Source organism: Corvus brachyrhynchos, unplaced genomic scaffold, assembly GCF_000691975.1.
Source record: "Corvus brachyrhynchos isolate BGI_N302 unplaced genomic scaffold, ASM69197v1 scaffold101, whole genome shotgun sequence".
Classification (NCBI taxonomy): Eukaryota; Metazoa; Chordata; class Aves; order Passeriformes; family Corvidae; genus Corvus; species Corvus brachyrhynchos.
This window is the reverse complement of record NW_008237239.1, coordinates 7,793,754-7,816,575: the sequence shown is the minus strand read 5'-3', so window position 1 is coordinate 7,816,575 and position 22,822 is coordinate 7,793,754. Positions and strand designations below refer to the sequence as shown.

Sequence of the window (22,822 nt, the reverse complement as noted above, 5' to 3'; positions counted from 1 at the left end):
AAGACTCAAAAATGCTGAGGGTCTGCTCAATAGAAGCAGTCTCACAGACAGGCAGACCAGCATTTGTACCATCCATTCTAAGAGGACAGTACCAGGCTGGTGAGCAAAGCATGCCATCGTAACTGTGTTCTCACACCACTAACAAAAGAGGAAAAGCCAAAGGCTAAGCCTTGAGTGCAGGTTTCTGGGGGAAATGATCCACACCTGTATATCTTCTGTTAAGCTTTATTAATTTCTGTTGATAAGCAATGCTATAATGTCAAAGCATTGAAAAAATACATTAAAACTTTTTGTGACTTGCAGTTTTCATTATATATTACATATTTTAAGCTTAATTTTTTTTGCTTTGTTCTCATGTTTGCAGTTTTCCCACAGAAGAGTTTGTTAAATAGAAAAATACTACTGTAGTACTTCAGGCAAATGACAATTGATCAAACAATAATAATAATGTTATCATATACCTCTCTGAGTCAGAAGAGTGTATTTTCTGCTTTTACTGGACAAATGAGAGTTTTAGTGCAAAAGGAGGCGTTGAGGTGAGGTTCCCCCGGAAGCACTGCAGCCCTGCACAGAAGGCCGGCACCGCCTTTGCCCAGCCGCACACGCTCACTCGGTGCGCTCCTGCGCACAGACGTTCATTGCCTTAGAGAAAGGGGCTCGCAGCGCTCCGTCCCTGAGATCCAGCAGAACCACCTACGGATGCGTGCTTTGAGGGAGTTTCCTTGCAAAGGAGCTTCTTGACTGTGACTAATACCTTGATTCTGTAACACCTACAATATGTACGTTGGAGGAGGTCACACTGAATATATTGTTCCACTTCCCATGTTTAAGGATTATTTTATTCGAGCATTAGACGTAGTGATCACAGTTTGCATTCAGCCAGAAATAATTCTTGTACAATGCCCCAGAAGTAGATTTAAGCAGAAGAGTAGGACATGAATACAAATTTAAATGCTTGACATTGAAACAAAACTGCTTATGATTTTTTATAAGCTGACTCTCCTGGGTATGTGTTTGTGGTATGTGTGTGAAGCAATGTGGTATTGTATCTCCTTTAACAGACTCAATTATCAAGAAAGAACCATTATGCCAAAAATTGCCTATAAGCTAATGCAAGCACATGGGCTCCCATCAAACCATACTGGAGAAACAAGTATGGACACCTATGCATGCTTTTGGACATCAAGCACTACAGTATTTGGATATTCAAAATATTCAAAAATATTTTGAAGCAATAGAAATGGATACAAACCCTCTCCCCCAGCTGCCCATAGTATGATGAGCTAAAGCATCTTTGTGTTTTGCTTTTAGCTGTGAGCTCAGTGAGAGGCAATCTCCCTGGAGAGCTGCAGGGAGCAGGCCAGGCTCCCCAGGCCATGGTGCTGTGTGCATACCAGTGCACATAACAACTAAAGACTTGGTACCAACTTACCAATACTTCAGACCAAGGAGAAAGCAGTAACTCTGAGAATTAAAATTTTCTGACATTGTGAAGAAGCTGTTCTGTGTCTTGTGAATAATCAAGATGGAGTAAATAGAAAAAACAATACACCTTAAATTCTGAAGAGGAAAGCTTCCCCAGTCTTAAAAATACTGGCAGAATCCATTGAAATCTCTACACTTACTATTGCTAAAATGTTTTATCACCATCATTACCTTTGGCACATACACAATAGAACAATAATTACTGTGTCTCAAGAAGATTTCTGGGACAGTTAACCCTGATAGTCACTAAAAACCAATATGATGGGCAACAAGAATGTCACATATTGCAAGAGGAATTCCAAAAACCTATGACCATTACAACTTGGAAATGGCAGAAGGAGAGAGCACCTATTCTATCTCTTTCGAGTTCAGTCCTGCTGGATAGTCAGTTCTATGGGGGAGTATAAGAAACCTCATTGTAACATGGAACAGTGACTGTGTCCGGGAACACGGCTTGGGCACTGCTGACAGAAGTAGCAGTATGAAGGAATGCCAAGCAGAACCTTGGGGAATAAACGCAGTTTAGCTGTCAAACAGAGCACTGCCAAGAACCCACTGTGCAAGTAAGTAATACTGAATAGCTACAGAAAGCACTGATAATCAGACACAGTAATTATCTCGTCTCACAGGAGATGAACTGTAGTGCATCTCCTACCTAACCCAATGCTTCCTTCTGAAACCTTGTATCTCAGTATTCTATCTACTGTCTCCATTAGTCCTGAAATCCTCCATGTTGTATTTGTATTTGATTTTTTCAAAGCTAAAATACTTAAAAGAAATAAGGCTAGTAGAATCAGAAACTACTACAAGACATGTAGGAGACCTCTGTAAGCCCTGGCCAATTTCAGGTGACTTTTGCATGGAATAATGTCAGTCTCCCCTGAAACAGAAAACAGAGTTTGTGACTGCACTTTGACAAAGCTGAACTTTCAAACTCTTCCAGGTACTATCCAGAACATCCCCATTTCTCAGTAATTTCTGCAAAAGAACAGGACTCTCTAACCTTGACTGTGGTAGGATGAGAGCTTCCTCTCTGTAGGAGACTGCCAGCTAACTGAAACACCAATTGTCTTGTAAGACATGAAGAAGGTCAGGGACAGAAGAGAAAAGAAGCAGATGGGTGAGTGATGAGGTTTCTTGGCTTTCATTCTTTTCATTAATTCTGAGGATGATTATAGTTAAGGTAAAAGCACTAAGTCTGCACTGCTGAGCAGGCTCTGGCAAGGATTCCTCAAGGAGACACTGCAACTACAGCTTATTTGACTGCATGAGTACCCGTGCAGAACAGCTAAGTCTCTGCATGCACCACAGTTAAACAGAAGTGTCATGCAAACAGTGATCTAACCTTGTCACTAAGCAGCAGCAGCTCAGTTCTGAGTATTACAAGAACACTTGTGCCTATTTAAGTGCACTTCAAACATAGCTAGACCTCCACCAGAACTCAGACAGTGGCAGCACGGTGAGCATGCCAGGAGCATTTGTTCTCCATGAAGAAAGCACTGGAATAGCAAGTAGCAGATCTGGAAACAGCAAAGTAATGTGCTTCCAGGTCTGTATGATGCATCGTGCACTTGCTCATTTATTACAAAATAGCAATGAGTGGGGTCCTATCTGGCAGGCATTTCTAATGAAGTCATTCTTTAAGGTGGGATTTTTAATTGCTTGCTCCCAGATACCCATATAGTTACATTTTTTAGTACCAGTCACATAGTTGCATTGCTTCCTGCTTGCACTGCCTTATCCTTTGATAACTTCAGACAGGATTTGTGCTACTCTTAGTAGCTAATTTCTGACAGTAACCTGTCTTTAATATTGGCAAAGGAGCTTGGAGACTGAAAATAAGAAAAAACAGTTTCAAAATGAGCAAAATGTAAATCTACGTGTACTCAAAATATTGAACTGGAAGAGTCCTGACTGAAATGTCAACTCACGTGTCTCAAGAAGGAAAAGGCAAATAGCACACAAATTATTTAGCACCACTCTCTCCAGTGGAGAACAAATGATGTAAACTAAGAAGGGAGTTAAAAACCAAAGACTAATTCAAGAATTCTTGTAGCAATGGTAGTTAATTGAGATCAGCTAACTTAATTTAGACCTCAGTTCCCTAAAGTATTATTCTTAGTGCCTTTTATTTAACAGGGTCTGTCTTCTATCTAAAACTTTGGATTAAACAAAAAAAAAAATAGATTAAAAAAAGGAAAAAATACCTATAGAAACTTAAAACCTAAAGCACTCACATGTAAATAACTTCTTCATCAATTATTTGCTATTTAAACTTTCTGGAAGTGGAAACAAAAGAAAACATTTCTGAACAATTAGCAACGTCTTCACCTTAGTGTCCTTGCATCCCATCCTCTCTGGAAAGGAGAAAGGCTTTGCAACACAGACAAGGATGAACCCATAAAATGAGATCTCAGCAAGTGGTATCACCTTGCAGTCATTCCCCAGTTCAATTATCTAGAGAGAAGTTCCATGACAGTAAACAGCTACCCTCTACTGCCGTAAGAATATGGGTTCAGAAGGAAAGCAGCTCATTCATATAATAGCATCCTGGACAGTTCATAAATGGCAGAGGTTATCCTAAAGCAGAGCAAACATTATTCCTACTGCCATCCTCCCACACTCTTCCGAAGCTTTCCTCACAACATCTCAAACTCAGCCAAGTCTCATACCCTAAAGCAGAGCAAACATTATCCCTGCTGCCATCCTCCCACACTCTTCCGAAGCTTTCCTCACAACATCTCAAACTCAGCCAAGTCTCAGGACAAGAACATTGCTCATCATGACTGAGAGGGTCTCAAACCAGGCAGAAACATTAAGTTAACATGAAGCCTTTATCCCCAGAAAACAAAAATTTAAATTGCAACAGCCAGAGAATGTATTACCTATGATGGCTTTTGAGCCACAGAAATGGCTTCTATTGCACGAGAGCCTAGCACGTAAATAAAACATGCTCTTATTAATGTGGCATGTTCCAGGCCAGCTGACAGCTTGTTTTGTTTTGACATTTTACAGAAAATTTACAGAATGGATTATTTTGAAGATACACATTCATCATCTAAATGCTCGTTCAAGCAAATGAGACTCTGACCTCCTCACGACAAGATATCAGTGGAAGTAGCTTAGACATATTTGGTTCAAAAAAGGCATGTTAGACCACTCTGAAAAGAAATCTTCTTTCCCTTCAAGGAAAGGAATAAAAACCCCAGGACTAGCAGTAATTCTTACTAAAGAACAACTTCCAACACTTTCAAGTAAATAGGACAGACTGGGAAGTGGTTGAAAACCTTTCTTACGTTTAACATGAAAAAAAGATCAGAATTAATTTTGAATTAAAAGAATACCACAGAAAAATACTTTTGGTGCCCTACCCAGTGTAGAATTGTTTACTATCTTCAAATATGGGCATAACTCAATAGATTTTAACCAATAATGACAGATAAAGTCACGAGAAAAAGTAAACCTTCCTTTAAACTTTGCATTACTAGTTTAAGGTTTCCCCTTAGTAAAAGCACCTCAAGTTATTTCTATATCTGGTTATGCTATCTATTTCAGTAGTTTTTTTGCTCAACCTTACCTAACACATAGTACAACATCATCTTCAAAAAATATAAAGTTTTATCACAGTAAACTAAAATAAATTTTATTGTGACACTTAAGCAAAAAGTCTTGGCAAAGCCAGGAGACTATCACTAGCATGTCCCAGCCTAAAATCCCTGTGTTTTGACAAGAGATGATGGGAATAGTGCAGTTACTATATGACCCTTATTACTCTTGCTCCCAAGTGGGTGCCCTGTCCTGGGGCTAGCACATGTCTGATGGTATAAGCCCCACAGCTGATCCAGAAGAGACTGCATCCCATGTTCTACACCAGGCTGAGGACATACCACAAACAAATAGGACAAATGCCACTTGCATATGAATTGCAAAGCCCCTTGGGCCAAGGGCTGACTTACTTTCTAAGCACTTCTAAAAACTTTCTAACTTCTTTGGACTATCAGGCAGAGTATTAATCAAACTTACTGGAGGAACACAATGGAAGAGGGCCCCAGATCTACTCAGCCTGACTCCATGGGCTTAGCAACAGCTACGGCAGCAAAATGATGATATGAGGAGCCTCCTAAGGGGTGTCACTGAATTAAATTCTTTCCTTCTTTCTCCTTCACTGACATGTGTATTTTAAATCTGATTACCTCGGCACTCTTGTCAGGATAGCTTTTGATTATCCTTCCAGGAAAGCAGCGTTTTATTTGTTTTTAAAAAGTCAGACATTACCTTTTCTAAAGGGCTTTCTACTCTGGGTATGCTGATCATGGGCATCTGGGCCAGATTATCCAGATGAGAATGTTCATGTTCTGGCTGACGTCCTCTGAAGTTATTTACCACACAAACAACCTAGAAGGAATTAGAAGATAAACAGAATACCTAAGGAACAACTCATTTTTTCAAGCTTTGATCCTGAAAATTATAATTAGGCCGAAGTGACACCAGCTTTAGTCACAGCTTTTCAGTAGAAAGACTGAAATGTGAAGTTCGTGTTTTACAGAAAATCCTTAATTAATATTTCAGGACAAAAGACTTTCAACCAATTTATTGGTACATGCATCATTTGAGAACCAAAAAAACCTCTTATCTAAAAGAGAATCCATTACTAAAGCTGCATAATAGAACACCAATTATTATCAATGTCATGAAGAGCTGTCTTGCAGCATCACATGGCATTAACCTTAAGCTCCAAGGAAAGCCAATGGCATCTCAGTTTTGATCAGCAAATCTTTTTCAAATGGAGAGTAAGAAAGGGAACAACAAGGCAAGAACCATTCCCAAGACTGAATGTAACTCCAAATCTGCTCAGGGCAGCAGAGATTCTCGCACAGGGACTTAGGAATGTGATATGTAACAGCTTGTGCTTCTACTAATTCCAACACTCAGCAATGTTTGCAAACTGCATTTTCTTCAAAACACAACTAAATTTGATGTCGTGCTACTCAAAGGAGTTTATGCAACATACATCACAAAATATAAGAAAAAATGCTGGGACAGATTTCCTCTCTATTCTGTTCTCTTTTATTACTTTAGGGGCATGAACAGAATGGAAAAACTTAAATGTGAACAACCAAACATAACTCCTGGACATTTTGTGTGGAAAGGAACGTTTGGAAACACAAACAGATGTATTTTAAAGGAGACTTGCAGCTACCCTTGCATGTCTAGAAGTGAAAACACCCACTTCAGCCATCCCTGGGAGGGTTCTCAGCCAAACCATGCTTTCAGATCCAAGATCTTGAGACCAAGACCTTGCAATCCAAGAATCAAGCTCAAAAGTATTTTCATGGGGAAAAAGTTCAAAGGTGTATTTAGTATTATTACAAGCTGCCAGGCAGTCAAGCCTACAGGCAGTAAACAGCAGTGACTATTCTATTCTATAGTCTTGCACTGCAGATATTAGTAAAGGTGATTAATAGATTAGAAATAGTTTTCTGACACAGACAGTAGTCATCGGCAACTGTGATTAACAGTCTGGTTTTGGAACACAGCTCCAGAAAAGGAAAAGGCTAAACAAAGATTTTTTTGGCACAGAATAATATAAAATTTCAACATAAACCTGAAGCACTATGAAATAAATTCATTAGGGTTACTGTAAAGCCAGAAAAACAAATTCTACCTATTCTCTGATCAGTGTGGGTATCATTATACTGAATTTAATACTTTATACATCAAATCATAACTATGTTATTCTGAGGAATATATACTTCCTGCCAGCAGGGCTTGCTGCAAAAATTACTGTTTGAAATGCTACAATCTGGTTTATATGGAAATCAAAAGAGATAACTGGATCAGTCCTTTCTTGACTTCACATTTCAGAGTTTATGTAAATATTACTAAGGAAACTGATGACTAATTAAAAATCCTAAGATGAGAAACGTGTCTTTTATTATTTAGTTGTCTGAAGGTTTTTTAGAGATACAAGCTTATACATTGATTTTTTTCAAACAGAAGTGACACAGACACACACTTACCAAAAATACTGCTATAGATATTCCAATTATAAATCCTGCTATTACATCTGACCAGTGATTTCGATACTCTGCTACTCTGTTGATTCCAGTAAGGAAGGCCAAGCACATTAAACCCAAACACAGAACAGGTTTTGCAAGCCTTGTTCCTCTGGCTTTCACTGTGTTGGTGATATACATCTGAAAATTAGAAAGGAAGAAAGTATAAGACTGATGGATATCTCCCACTAATTGGTGAATAAAAGCTCTATATTTTGTTTGAACAGACTACATGTATTTGGCTTTTCTTTTTTTTTTTTCCAGAGTGGGGGCAGGGTGTAAAGAAACTAGGAAATAGAGTAATAGATAAAGTCATAACACCCTTTTCCTCGGGATATAGAAAAAGAATCAGACCATACAGGAAAACTGCATTTTATATGAACCTGAAAAGCCTACAGAAAACCAGGCAAATTGGACAATCCTATCCAATTACTCTCAGCCTGTGTATTTATTTATTAATGCATAGAAGTAAAGAGACTGATTTTTCACTGTGTAGTATTGACAGTAATAGAAAAATATCTTCACCCTGAAGTATTATTAGTGCTATTACAAGCTGCCAGGCAGAGCAAGAAAGGGAATATATAAAGACCTTGTTTCTATTAGCAAAAGCCTTTCTTACTTATACACAACTTCTTCATGTGAATAATTAGTGATTTGTCAAAAATCAGTGAAAAGGTGAAAAAACAGTGTCAAAGAGCAATTGAACTAAATGCCAGCATCTACTTTTATAAATACAGTGTAATAGTTCCAATCAGTGCTGAACTTATACAACCCTGTGCTTCACACAAACCAATGCAAATGCTGCAGGTTTTATGCATCAGACTAAGAAATCCATTTGCCCTGCTGCAGTCTAACTCTCCCTGTGCAATACTACTGAATTAAAAGCACTGCCTGATAACAGAGCACCTCTTCTACCCTAAGACTGCATTAGTGACTATCAGGTTTAACCCAGCACTTTCCAAGCTCTGATGAGCCAATGGAAGAAATTAATATCAAATATTTGACTTTCCATTCTCTGGAATCTTGGCATTAAGACTGCCTGAAACATCCCTCCTCCCCACCCTCCAGAAAAACAAAATTATACTTCAACTAACAAGATTTTTGAGAAAAAAAGTTTCTACTCTCTGCAGAAGATCTTTCTGTAATTAAACAACTGAAACCCCTAAATCTTCAAATTTTAAATAGAATTTAAGTTTTTGAACTGAAGAATGCAAGTATTTCTTACAGATTTTCACCAGAGGCTCCAAGTTTGTAATGCAATCACTTTGAACTGCCAAGGAAAACAGATGAGGCTGCACTGAAGACCCAGTACCACCTCTCTGGCCAACAAATGGCCAATCCTTTTGGTTTGTTTGGGGTTTTTTTTGTACTATCCGAAACCTTGGTGGAATTTACCGGGGAATCAGTTTATCAAGTGCTGCAATAATCCAGCCAAGAAGCAGTTTGGAAAGTGTGGTTACAGTTCCAATAACTGAAGTGAAGAAGTAGTGGTCAGAGCTTTTCTAAAAAGAGTGACATCTGACAGTAGTTTTGTTCAAAACATTAGAGAAAGATCCATGTCTTAGAGGAAGAAACAAAGCTTAATCTTAAAATGACATCAGAGTAGTGCAACACACAAATCTTCAATGTACTTTATATGATGAACAAGAAACTAGTAGAAAGATTTCCACTAATTCAGACAGAGTAAAGGTTTAGAAAAAAGAGCTTTGGGGTTTATCCCCAAGCCACACGTCTCTGCTCTTCTTCCTAGACCATTTCATGAAGAGTGTTTCTCTCTTTGCTGATTATCCTTTTACCTTAGCTCCTTGTGCTTTTGCAGGTTGTCTTCAGTGAGTTACTCTTACCATGCAGAAAGGTGATAAGAGAACTGCAACTTTAATTTCCAGCTTTTTAGCCCCACTGGTTTTTTACAAGCTACAGAGTACTGCACACTGAATTAACTCAGCAACCATCTATTTTAGTGAGTCTCATTGTTCTCCTGGATACTACTACCATTATCCACGTTCACACTACATGTTAGGACAGCTGGTGCTAGGAAAAACACTGGAATATTTTTAATACAGAGTAAGAAAATCAAATTTCAAATACAGCTTGGGTGAAGTTGACACAGGGGAGTTAGCAGGAAGCTATCCTGCATTTAATTCTGTATTGTGTTATATTAAATTGAAATAACTACTGAGAAGGAAAAACCTGCTTGTTTAAGGCAGGTCATGGTGACATATTTCAATTATCTGTAACAACTGGTCAGTGCCCAAGAAGATTATCTCAATTTTTAATAAGACAAATCACATTATAGTACAAATTATAGATTCTGCAGTAGTTCAATCAAATTTCAACATTTTTAATACAAAGTTGAACCCAAAAAGTGTTCTGCATAAAATTCTCTGAATGTTTTTACAACCAAGCATGTCCTTCAAATCTCTACTCAAAGCACTGAGGAAAAACAATGGCAGATTCATGCTGTACCTCACACAAGTAATAGAGACCTCCATTTGCCAAGTCCCTTCTTTATATGAGCAGTCATGGTTGTCATGCCCAGCTCATTATTTGAAGTAACCTGAGAGTTCTGCCAGCATAGGCACCATTTTTATCTTTTCTTTAAAGAACAGGTACCACTGATGTTAAGAATAGCATTATATTAAAATATAAGAGAATCAACAGAAACAGGCCAAACTTTCCTGAAACAGTGGGACAAAAACTCTGTGTTTGCAAAACTCTATATAACAAATATAGCCTCCTCCAAGGCAGGATTCACAGATACCCATTTTTAACATTGGCCTCTGGTAGCTCTAGTACAATATATTAACACAGACAACTCAGTCAAAGACCTGATATACACTAAGAATAAAATAAAATTAAGCAGCTGTTTTCTTCTTGATTCTGGTGGAAAAACTATAAACCAGCACAGTCATTAATTGACAAAGAGTAAACAACCTGTAAAGATGACAGGATTTTTCTTTACTTACTTCTAATAAATATTAAATGCAGTATCAACAAAGGAAAATAACTCAGTGATTTAAAACATTAGTAAAAATGAATGACAACGTAACTTTTTACATGGGTCAAGATTTTTACTGAACAACTTCATCTCCATTCCTTTTAAGAACAAAAACTGGGAGAGGAGGAATCTAATGAAAGAAAACTTTTAAATTAGTCAACAAAAAGACCAACAGCAGAGATTTTGTATGTAAGGTCAAGGATTGATACAGTAGTTAGAATTACTATAGCAGGCTGCACATTCTCCTGTGACATCAGAACAGTGGTGAATCTTCTCTTGAAGAACTTCTGCTTTCCTTTTTCCTGAAATAAGATTTTAGTATTAAAAGATTAAGAGCTGTCACCAGCACACAGACACTGGCAAGGAGTCATATGAGGTGGATTGTTACCTTACCACACAAGGTAACAATATTTACTAGATTTTCAGAAAAACTCAAGCGTTTGACCTTCAGTCTTCAAAATACTGGAAGTGAAGCTGTAAGAGAGCCTAATAAATTGAAAGAACGCCTTTAATTGAAGTGGGTTTGAAAATAAGAAATCGAAAGAAATTGCCACCATCACCACCACAGACAAAGCAAGCTACCGGAGAGGTTTCTGATGGGACTGACTCAGGCCATAGTGTAAGGAACAACCACAGCCTTGGCATTCAGCCTGTACTGGGAAAGTACTTCAAAGGCGTCATGTTGCAAGTCTCATGTGAAGTTTGTCCTAAATCTCATGCAAACAAAATCATTCCAAAACATGTAAGAAAACAACAGGCACTGCATGTAAAGTGTAGGACGAAGTGGATTCCTGGGTTATGCTGCAAGCTCTTTCTAGGCATCTTTCAGCTACCTTTAGGCCCACCCACACCAGCATCTATGCACACAAACACACGTGTAACAGGTCTCAGAATCCCATTTCAGTTACACTGGAGCACACATCAGGCTGGGTGCTGCAACCAGGAAGGAGGCTAATTTTTCTTGCTGATTTCATCAGCCTGGGGCTCAGGGATTCAGGTAAGGAGATCCCTTCTGTGTTTGCCATTTCATTTCTCCCTGAAGTAGATGGCCTGGGAGACTGACAAAGACCAGTCCATCAATGGGCAGTGAAAACGACTCGTAAGGCAACAAGAACAATGAGGAACAAATCATTGTACAGTCACCCATCCCAGGCAGCACTTCAAACATAATTTATCTCATGTTTTTTTTTCACTTTTACAATGTGCAAGCATTAAAGAAATATTCTTGAATTATTTAAGTAATATAAGTAATGTTATAAATGTTCCACCCAAGCAATTTTCAATATTCATCAGACCTACAAGAAAAGAGACACTCAGAGATCAAAAAGTTGAAAAGTAGTGGGCTGTTGTAGTCTATAACCAGGTTCTGTGCTTAGTTAGAATCCTGTCTGACAATCTAAAATCTTTCCAGCTTCCTTTGGTAACAATTAATGGGTCAAACTATTTCTAGAGCAAACCAAAGTCATATTCTCGACTCATTTGGGTCCTTCTGCCCACTGAAGATTTCTTTTAGTGTTTCTGAAGCCTCCTCCAGCTTTCTCTACATGTTTTGATCAAATTATTTATGACCCTAAACAAAAATTAGCTTTCAAAGTCAGGGGCCTGGCTTGGCAAAAGGAAAAGAAAGCTCTAGAATTCTGGACCTTACTATTAATTTTCCCACTAAAAACTCCCCACAGCTGTAACTGTAAAACAACTGGGGAAGGAAAGAGGTATCTTTCACTGTACCAAGACTGTAAGATAGACCCAGAGGGTTTTTTCTTAAGGAACTGGATTGTAATGAAGAGGTGACTGACGTGAAATTTCTAGAGGTCTTTAGATAAATTCCTGGATCAAGTGGTAATGTTATTATTTGGTCTGAAAGAAACCAATACACTCAATATGTGAACCTCATGACATACGTTCTATTATCAGTATTGAAGGATACTGATACTTGCTGCACCAGATACTAAAAAGAAATCCCACTGTCCCTGAAAGGCAGCAAAAAGAATCCTTTCATTTCCTAACAAAAAATAGACAACAAAGTCAACTCAATGAGGTGGCTCTGCTACCCCTTTTCCTCCTGAACACTTCCTTAGGTCTGTCACAGAGGCCTATCATGCCTTCACCAGCTGCCCATTTAGCTGGAATCTACCAGGTACTTCAAGACAAAGGAAAGGTGAGACAACACCTACACTTATAACTGGATCAAGGAGTGACACTGAGAAGAATATCACCATGTTGCCAGCACTGTTACCCACATTGCCTTGTTGTCTTTTCCCAGTAACTTATAAACACACTAAACAGCAAAAACAATGCAGCAAAATGCCAGGAGCAAGAGCCTTGCAGAAAATGTGATCATGGGCCAAACAAAAGCTCTGCACAGAGGAAAAAATTATTTGCAGGCTTTATCTGCTAGTCCTGTCTGAGGTCACAGTTGAGGCCAAGGGCTCACAGTACAAAGCAGTAATAGCTGCCTACAGGGCTTAAGGGTTATGTCAATTACCAAGGCACGAAGGCTGTTCCTCTATCATTACAAACCCAAAGCAAGTCTGAAATGTGTGTGGTAACACAAAGCTCAAACACTACTCTACCCAACTGCTCTTGTCCACTGCAATGAGAGCAACAAAAAAAGTGCAAAACTTTACAGAATGAATTAAAATTTCCCTTAAACTACAGCTACCAATGACCAATCCTCTAGGTCTGCAGCACCAAAGGACAACTGTTAGTCACAGGTTTTATATTTAAATCTATGGGAATATGCTACCTACATCTTCATATATCACTTCGAAATCCTACCAAAAAGACTCATGACTTCCACTTTCTGTGTCTCAGTTGTGGAAAACACCCCAAGTATGTGCATACTTGGCTGCTTCAAAACTTACCTCTAACTGTCCAGGCTATATCAGCCTATGCATAACAAAACGTGACTTATACAATTATATATATTTTTAATAAGGTTGCACTGTTTGCCTTAATACCTATGTAGCAAACACTGTTCCAGCTGAGAAAGGGTGAATTGAAATGCTGATAAGAAATGAAAGCAGATGCAGTCAACTTATGAACCCAACTCAAGCAAAAACAAACAAACAAACAAAAAATCTCCAAGGAGATCAGAGCAGATACTTAAGGAAAAATCCAGGCACCAGCCAGATTAGAGATTTCAGAACAGATTTACAGTAGTTCTTTTTGAAAACACTGGTACACTGGGAAGAATGAACCTGAAAGTCTGAAGAAGAAAGGTAATGCATCATTGAGAACATCTGTGTTTGGAGCAAGGCAGAGAAAACACCTAACCACAGCACTGCCATTCAACATTTCCATTGCTAAGTCTCTCTTGATAGGTACTCTCCTGAAGTAAGTAATGGAGGCAAACATTAAAAAAGGTCTAAACATTAGCAAAACAACTGTTTCAAAATGACTGTACTTTCAAGCAGGAAGGGAATTCTGAGTTACCATAGCAGCCACCCACTCTCAAAAGAGGGGAGAGGGGAAAAATGGAAGACTCAAGAACTTAGATGAAAAAAGGAGCTATTGTTAACAAGACAATATGCACAGACACTAGGTGATAAGAACATGGCTGCACTTAAATGGAATGAGACGGGGGAATCATTAGATAAAGCACAGGCTTTCTTTCTAAATGGGTTGATTGGTGAAATCACACAAGTCTAAAAGCGTTTACTTCACTACCTCGGAGAGCAAGGACCTTTGGGTCAGCTCTTAGTGTGGTTTTTTGTCTTTAAGTTGGTTTCGTTTTGTGCACAGCTGCCTGAAATATCCAGGGAAGATTCCATAACAATCCCTCCCTCTCTCCAAAATTTCTGTTAACCAGAGAGAAAGCACATTTTGTACCAAAGATTATATGCTAATGAAACAGTGAGTAATATATGGAGGTCTTTATGTCCATGCTCTCAATAACTGTTGTAGCATGGCTCCTACAAAGACTAGGCTACTGTTTTAAATCTTCTACTCCAGTGAACAGTGATGAGAAAATTGTTATTTAGGGCCAACTATCCTGATAAACATCATGGCAGTGTAAGGACATGACCCCAAATATTGGAACACTGAATTTTTTTTTCCCTTGGAGTGTAATAAACAGTATTTTTAGCTTCAGTCATGCAGTAGGATTTAAGAAAAAAAAAAAAAACAACCTGCCAATATTGTAACAAGGAGCTACTATAGGAACTCAGAAAACCTAAGAGTAGTTTATAGTGCTTTAGTTAAATGATAGCAGTGTCAAGCACCATGCAGCAGTGCAGTAATGACATAGGATATATTCATTTCTGCAGTTACTGAAAGAGCAAATAGTAATGAAATGGATCTCAGCAGCTTTAATTTTTTATATTGCTAACTGTATATTGACCACAGACAAGGTTTGCATAAAGTATTCTTGCTCATGTCAAAAGCTTTATATTAGTTATTAAACCTTACTGATGTCTACTTTTTGTTTTTAAAATGTATTAATACTATTTTACTTTCTGCTTTGCAGTAGCTGAATAGTCGGTTTCCTAGTTACTCTGACTCATGGCAACAGTGGAAATCCAACTTCACAGATGGATGAGAAAAATAGGAGCAATTAAAATGAAAAATTCTGAGTATTTTCTAAAATAGCTTGCATCATATTTAGAGCATTTCAGCCTTAGATATCTCCCCAAATAAAGACAATACTAGTAGAAGACTTATACTTGCCTCAAGTTAGAATAGAATATTAGAATAGAATATTGTTCATCTCTTATTTGCAGACAACACCTGCCTGTACTAACTGATCATCAATATCTCTTAAACAGACATTGCTCACAAGGAACCTTTGGTAAATGCTACCATCAGTGCTGCAGTTTTTAAGCAACTGGTTCTAAAACCATATGCAGAAGCACTGAGTTGACACACTGTCTGTGGATGGGGCTGGGATCTTTGCCATATTGTCAAGTATCAGTTTCCAGATCAATCAGGAATTAAAAGTTGGCTCATTTGGTATGTGCTCAAAAGCAACACACACTCACACGTGTGTCTACATGTGCATATACACACACATCAATAGGCAGGCCACTGTCCAAATACTCAGGGAATGTAAGGGATGACTCCTGCAATGACCACAAAGGTACACACAGCTGTCTAGTTTCCCACTGACACTATGAAGGCAGCCCTGGGCTCATCCAAAGGGCTGCAAAAGGCTGTGATTACCAGTGCAGGTCAGGTAAGACATAGGCATGTGCTGGGGAGAATTTGTCCCCGGCACAGGAACAAGATGTGCTCCTGCTTAAGGCTAGAATGATAAGCATTCCAAACTAAGCCAGAGTTACACTTCAGTGAGAGTAAATGGTCACTCTTCCTCTCCCCTGCCCCTCCACAACCTATACAACAGCTCTGATGCCTGCCAGCAAGCACCAGTTTTTATCCCAGCACTGTTCATCACTCCCCATAAAATAGAGGAGAGAGGGGAAAAAAGGGTCGATTGTCTTGTAGCCCACTGTATTGCATAACAAGAGCCAAACTGACTTTGCATGAACAATGAGGTACCTATAAATACCAATTCTGGTACCAAAAGACACACAGGGATCTTGGGAAACCTGCAGAGATCAGACATACATATAGCTCACCCTTCTGCTTCACCTCACCAAAGCATATGGCCATGTGCAATTCTGCTGATCTGCACTGGGTTAAAACACTGAGAGGTACCACTACCAGACAGAGGAAATGCCAAGCCTTACTCCTTAGCACCCAGCAAAGGATTGTCCAAACACTCTAGAAATGGGGAAAAAGAAAACCAAGGAACTGGTTATCTTCAATCTACAGATTATACCCTTTACAGACAACTTGCCCTCTCTTAGTATTGTCTTGGCTTTCAAGGCTTGGAAACCACTACACCTTGTCAGAATTAAGCCAAATGAATCATTCTCACAGTAAGTCACAGCAGGTTTACATATAAAAAAATCAGCCAATATTTTGGGCCTTATCTTCTACCCATTCCTCCCTCCTCCCCCTGACAGTGCAAGTCATTTGCTTTCAAAAAAATAGTGACATTAAATGGTATAATATACTTACAGCCAGATACATAGCTGCATATATGCTTAGTGCTGCTTCTTTGGATGGGAAAGTCTTTCTGGCTTTCATGATAAGGTCTGGATTTCCAGTACAGGCATGTACGCTACTGATGAATTGTGTATACTGTTTACATCCAAGTGCTGTATAGTTGGGCTTACAAAGTGCAAGGAAATGGGGTGCAAGATTCCCTGTTACTACTTGTCCAGCATTTACAAAGATGTCCGTAGCAAACAGTCCAAATGCGTAAATTCCTAAAGAGGGAAACAAAGAGTTACATTTCCAGACAATTTATAGTATTTATCACAGCAGCATACCAGCTTCTTCCATTCAAGAACATGAAAAATCCTCCCATGTACTGTACCCTAAAGACCACAGTTCATGCTGAAGATAGCATTTTCCTACAAAACTGCAGCAACAACACTGCAATGTTCCCACACACCTGATGTCTCTCCCATCTTTCATAGGAACACCTACCCCTTGTGCAAGTAGCCTGCTTTCCTAGGGCCCATAGCCATGCATGTCCCCTGTTTGGGGTAGTTGGCTTTACTGGTACCTAACTTTTGCCACTAAACAGAAGTGACAGAGGGAAATTCTTTACCCTATAAATCTGCTTGAAAACCAAGGTCAGACCCTGATGGAGAAGGAACTTGGAAAGTCATAACACAAACTGGACAAACTTTTTTTTTTCTCTTGCATCTGTAAAGAAGATAAAGTACTGAATAATTCAAGATTGCCATGCATGAGTTGTCTTCATCTGCCTGCTACTGGGTAAATCTCTATGCATGGCATATTAATCACAGTATCAACACAGTGAGCTAAAGATTTATATATTTGAGGAGCTACTTATGCTAGAGTTTTTTCAATCAGACATATCAGTGAGGCATTAAGCACATGTACTCAATCATTAGAATGTAAATGCATGTATCTGATTACTTAAAAGAAAACAGATTCCTGATATTCTGAGGTCCCTCTCTACCCTTTTGCAAATAGAAAATGAGCTCTGTAAATAGAAAAAGAACATGCAAACACAGCACCCTGACCAGCAGGAAAAGCCAGTGGCTGCTTGTTCCAATTCCACCTGAGCTACAGATTTCCTCCTGTATTTCCATCGGCAAATCACCTTACCTTTCCCATACTCCACTGTGAATATAGAGTGAGTTCTGGCAAATCCCAGTTTCATGAGGCACTATGAGGACTTTGATGGATCAACATCACAGCAGACATAATTCCACAGAAACATGCATTTATACAGGTCAGGCTTTTTTTCTTAGCAAAGCTAGAGGACCAAGGCTGATTTCTGGGATCCTGGCGGGTCAACAGTGTTGCACTAATGTTAACTCCCCCCAAGATGCTAGACTCTGGTGAGCAGCACGTTGTGCCTGGTTAAATCACTTCACAGAAGGGCCTTTCAGCCAGTCCCGAGGGTGTGCACTGCACAACATCACACACATCACTCTGTGGGAGCACAATGGGTAGCTATGCCTCATCTGCTGGAACAGCGAAGAGGCCTTTGTTCACTCCTGCCATCCCTATCAAATTTTCTTTTGCTTCTGTGAGGAAAGAAGGGACCACTTAGTGGGAAGAACATTCAGGCACTGATTACACAGAGAGGAACTGGAGTGGGAGGAGCTCCTTATCAACACTCTCCACCTCCTCCAGACCTATGCAAGACAGTCTCCTTCTCACCAGGAGCAATGGCACTCTGGGAAGGCAGGCAAAGTTGTCACACAAACACTGCAAATACAGACACAGCTGCACATGCCCTCCCTCACCCTGAGACTGGGGTACACAGCAGGATCAGCCGCCCCAAGGCTTCACTCCTCCAGCTGTTTCCTTTAGATGCAACCACGAGAGAAGCAAACAGCAGAACTGAGCCCTGCTATGGCATCCCTGCATGTATTAAAAAGCAGCATCTGGAAACATTCATTACACATTTTGAGTGGTGGGACTTCTCCCTCCAAACACATTTAGAACAAACTAAGAGAAAACATGACACCTAACATCTACTAAAGTCAGTGGGGGAGTTTCAGCCAAAACCAGTGTAGCATGGATTTTTTACAGTTTTCTGCTAGACACTATAATACAATATCCAGGCTAAGACAGCACCTAAATCAACTTAGCTTCAAAGACACATTTAAATCCCAATGTCTTCAACTTTGGGGTGTGTGTGTTTACTATTACCTATAGATATGGCACAAGGATACTTTCTCTACTTCACCCTGCTTCAGGCCTGCTAGTTATTTTTCCCCTGCAGTCCCAGCTTTTTCTACTTTTACTGCTGTTTCTGCAACTGTTTTTAAATCCAAACTTCCAAAAAGCTTCATTTGCTACCCAAAAGGAAAACTGCACCTCAGTTAAAACTACACATGAAATGTTATATGGTTATCTGAGTATTTTCCCCAGGTAAAAATTAAGACATAATTGATCACTCTCACCATACAGAAAATGAAAGCAGTAATTTTGCTCATACCAAGGAATCTGATGGTCCTGCGTACCAGTGGATTTATATAACAACAGTCTCCAGTTAATATTGTTTTTTCTTGGTTTTCAAAATCCTTTGTAGCTAACTGTAGACAAAAGACTGCAGTTTCTCCAACGATAATCTTAGGGGAGGAGAAAAAAGGGGAGAGAAATGGTACATCAGATTACAGCAAGTAAAATACACTAATATTACAGAGACAGACATCTCATCTTAAAGAAACAAGACCAAACCAGCACAAAAGACAGCATAAGTGAATCAAGTTCTGTACATTAATCTTCTTATGAGGGAAATATGCCTTATGGCTTCCTTTATTTTATTTGCCTTAAAAGAGAATAAATTACTACATTACTACAGGATTTGTAGTCGACATAACATAACCTAGTTTTCCAGATGAGGGGAAAGAGAAAGAAATCTATTAGTTCAAGGACAACATAATGCACAAGATCTGGGCCAAAGAAAAGCCCTAATCCTGGAAGATGCTGAACATTTCAGTTCCCATATGGCATTCACTGACACTCAGCACTTCGCAGGGTCGAGCTTCAAATTTTGGACTATGGTAGAGAGAAAGGGAAAAAAAAAAGTCGTAACAGAGCTCCTGTTCACATCAGAGGTTTAGTTTGCCTCGAGGTACTTAACAGGGTTTGATTCACATTTTGCTAGCTAAATTTATCAAGTCTGGCTTTAGCTCTGTTCCTCATGCTTGAATGAAGTGTCACCACTGATATTTTAACATTAAGAATGGCCTGTTTCACATTCACTCCACCAAAATAGAGTTCTCACGTCTGTATATTGTTCACATTATGGTTGGCAAAAAATAAACAGAAAAATCACAAAATGAGAAAAAATATATTTTGAATGTTAAGTATCTTCTCTAGGTGGTGTATTTGCCTGTACAACAAAACATGACCTTTAATTTATTCACTACAATTAAGGATTGAGACTTTATGCCAAAGCCAAGACTTTAAGCAGGTATCTATCTAAAACTACGACACTGAAGCTTTATGGCAGGCAACAAGGGTATAATTGAAAAGTAGAGTAGAAGGGTCAAATACTGACCACTGGATTCTAACCTTGATTCACTGTGGGACTTGCAGGCAAGGCCCTTCCACTCCTCTACATGAAAAGCTTAAAGCTTATTGATAGGTACATCACACTTTGATCAACAGGAATGAAGACCACCAAACCGAAATCTTAATACTACACAAATACAAGAAATAATGCCATCAAATCTGATTAATTGCTGAGGTTTTCTAAACCTTTGACCTAGCAGGAAAATATAAATCTTTTCATATATCATAATAGGTCTGAACAGTTCTACAAAACAAAATAATCTATGGGCACTGGCTCATGTGCACATTTTGTTGTCAACAGGAAGGATGCAATTAATGACCTTCCTTAGTTGTTTGTAGATTATGCAGATACCTTTGGGCTAAATTGTGGAGGAAAATGGTACTTACAAATAATGTGGTCCAAGTAACAAAAATAACTCTGGAGGCAAGTGTGTTAAAAGCAAAATTTAATTTGTCACCAAAGCAGTCATTTTCTATTACTTTAGACTGGCTTCAGATGCTAGTGGAATTTTTAGATGAAACAGAAATTTCAATACCTGAAATAACAAATATCCTCTCTCTCGTGATGTAAGCAAATTTTCAGCCTAGTGAAGTAGAATTTCTTCATCTATAATTAACAAATGATCAGTATACATGAAAAATAATTCAACCTTGAATTCAAGATCATCCAAATTACGACAAGGAAAATTCAACCTAGTGATCCCTATAGCTCTCATGAAGAAACATACCAAAAAAATCAGTTTTAATGCAATTCATAAAGGTGACAACAGAAACACTAATATTTTTACTGTGAGTCACAGTAACGCTTTTCTTTCCTCTCAAGGACTAGGCAATCTGAATACAGTCAGATTCTGCCTTTAATTCTTTTTGCAAAACTCAATAGATTTCAGTAAAATTTTCACAGATTTTGAAACTCCAGGAAAGAGCAGAATTCAGCACAAAGGAAGCATCTGTGATATACAGTGCTCAACCTTTTGCAAGAACACCAAGAGTGCCAGAAGCTTAACTCTCCAGCTCTGAGCAGAGACTCTGAATCTGCTGATCTAAGAATAAAGGTCGTCTTCTTGGCTGGTAGGGAAGCTGGGATTTACTAAAGGGAGAACTGCTTGTTCAGTTATAGGAAAGGAGATCCTCACTGCCAGCAATCTGTCTTCATCAGCTGCATCTAGATCCTTGCTGCTGCCAACACTTTCTTCTTATTACACTTCCTGTCTTTGATGGTGACCTGTATGAAGAAAACCCTCTGTTCCAAGAATAGCAGGGAGCAGCATTCAAGTTCTTAGCTGAACAAGAATACTCTTAGGGTGGGCACGTAGGTGCAAGGGTCAGAAGGATGTGGAATTCTGCTAAGGACAAAACCCCTGCTACAGAAGGCCTAGCGCTCTACTGTCAGAAGCAATCAGAGAGGGAAATGCCACTAAGCACACAAGGCATTCATCTCTATGCTTCCATGGATCCGCTTCGATAGAATCCTTCTAGAATCTGGCAATAAATACAGGTTCTTTATTTTTCTGTACTGGCAGCTCAGCTAAAGCTGTTCTCCTTCCTCCATCCTTCAGCACAAGCACTGCTCATCTCAATAATCAGCCTATTGATGCTTCAGAAATGGAAGAAAAATCCTTTTCAATCTCAATAAATCCCAGGAGAAACTCTGTTTCACAGTGCAATTCCTTCCCCTTCTTCTCTCCAGCATCACTGGCAATAATCAGCTCTACAGGGCAGAGGAAAAGGAGAGCGATATCCCCCCTGCACTTTACAACAATTTGTATGCCTGGGATATTCCTGGAAGGAATAATTTCTGTATTCTGCTGGCATGGGCACCACTGTTGGCCCTTCCACTGCATATGGGAGTTGCAACCAGCCAACAAAAGACATTTAATTTAACAGAATTATTTGTGTATATCTTTTCTAAGTCTTGGGGAAAAAGGTTTTGGCATATTCCAAAACTGGCAGTGAAAGATTGCACTGGAGAATGTTCTGACAACATAAATGTCTGGACAAAACTACACAAGTTCAGGCATAGAAATATAATTTGCAGTGAAAGAGTGGATATTAGAAGCATCTTTTACCTTATTCTAACAGCATCATACTACTTTAGATCACTGTACAAATTTCCCAAAGGTATGTATTAAAATTCTTAGCTCACAGATATTTTAACAGTTGTTAAAACCAGGGGAGGCCATCCTTCCCTAAGGGTCAGAAAAGCTTTTGACATATAGCTACAGCATATAAAGTATAAGGAAAAGAACAATTCTCATCTAAGTCTAACAATACAAAGTGCAGGCTTTCCAGTATTCTGAAGAACACATGTATAAACAACTTGCAGAGTCCTTAGATAAAAACACAGTATACATGAATGTTGCAAGAAGGAACAAGACAAGAACGATCATTTACTCTTACGGAAGCACATGAAAAATATTAACCCAGCAAAAATTAAATTACAGAAGTTCTTGGAACCATCTCCATGGCAATCACATCCTGTCTATGATGTGACAACCCATTTGACAGCCAGAATTTGAGAGGGATGAGATCTAAAATTAATATTTCTTCTTGTTTCACCCCTTAACTCCTGATTAATATATTAGCTGATTGATTATCATGGTGTGTTTATACTAGTAGTACGTTTTTTGCATTTATTGCCAACCACCTAATACCTGTCCCTTTCCTTGTTTTCTTCTCAGGACTCTTACAGTATTTTGCACATATTCCC

The 22,822-nt window shown here is 38.9% G+C and overlaps 1 protein-coding gene across 3 annotated transcripts in view; it reads right to left on the bottom strand.

Moving 5' to 3' along the window:
* The window catches only part of PLPPR5 (phospholipid phosphatase related 5), a 121,852-nt gene that overhangs the window by 3,753 nt on the left and 95,277 nt on the right, over positions 1-22,822 (bottom strand). For 2 of the 3 annotated variants that reach the window (XM_017729844.1, XM_017729843.1), the window contains 5 exons: positions 19,031-19,163; positions 16,561-16,811; positions 7,506-7,682; positions 5,761-5,880; positions 7-770 (listed from right to left, as the gene is read on the bottom strand). In XM_017729844.1, coding sequence (XP_017585333.1) covers positions 636-770; positions 5,761-5,880; positions 7,506-7,682; positions 16,561-16,811; positions 19,031-19,163 — 816 coding nt within the window. In that variant the 3' untranslated portion in view covers positions 7-635. Of the gene's footprint in view, positions 1-6; positions 771-5,760; positions 5,881-7,505; positions 7,683-16,560; positions 16,812-19,030; positions 19,164-22,822 lie in introns of those variants that run through there. The other variant, XM_017729845.1, reaches the window with a different exon arrangement.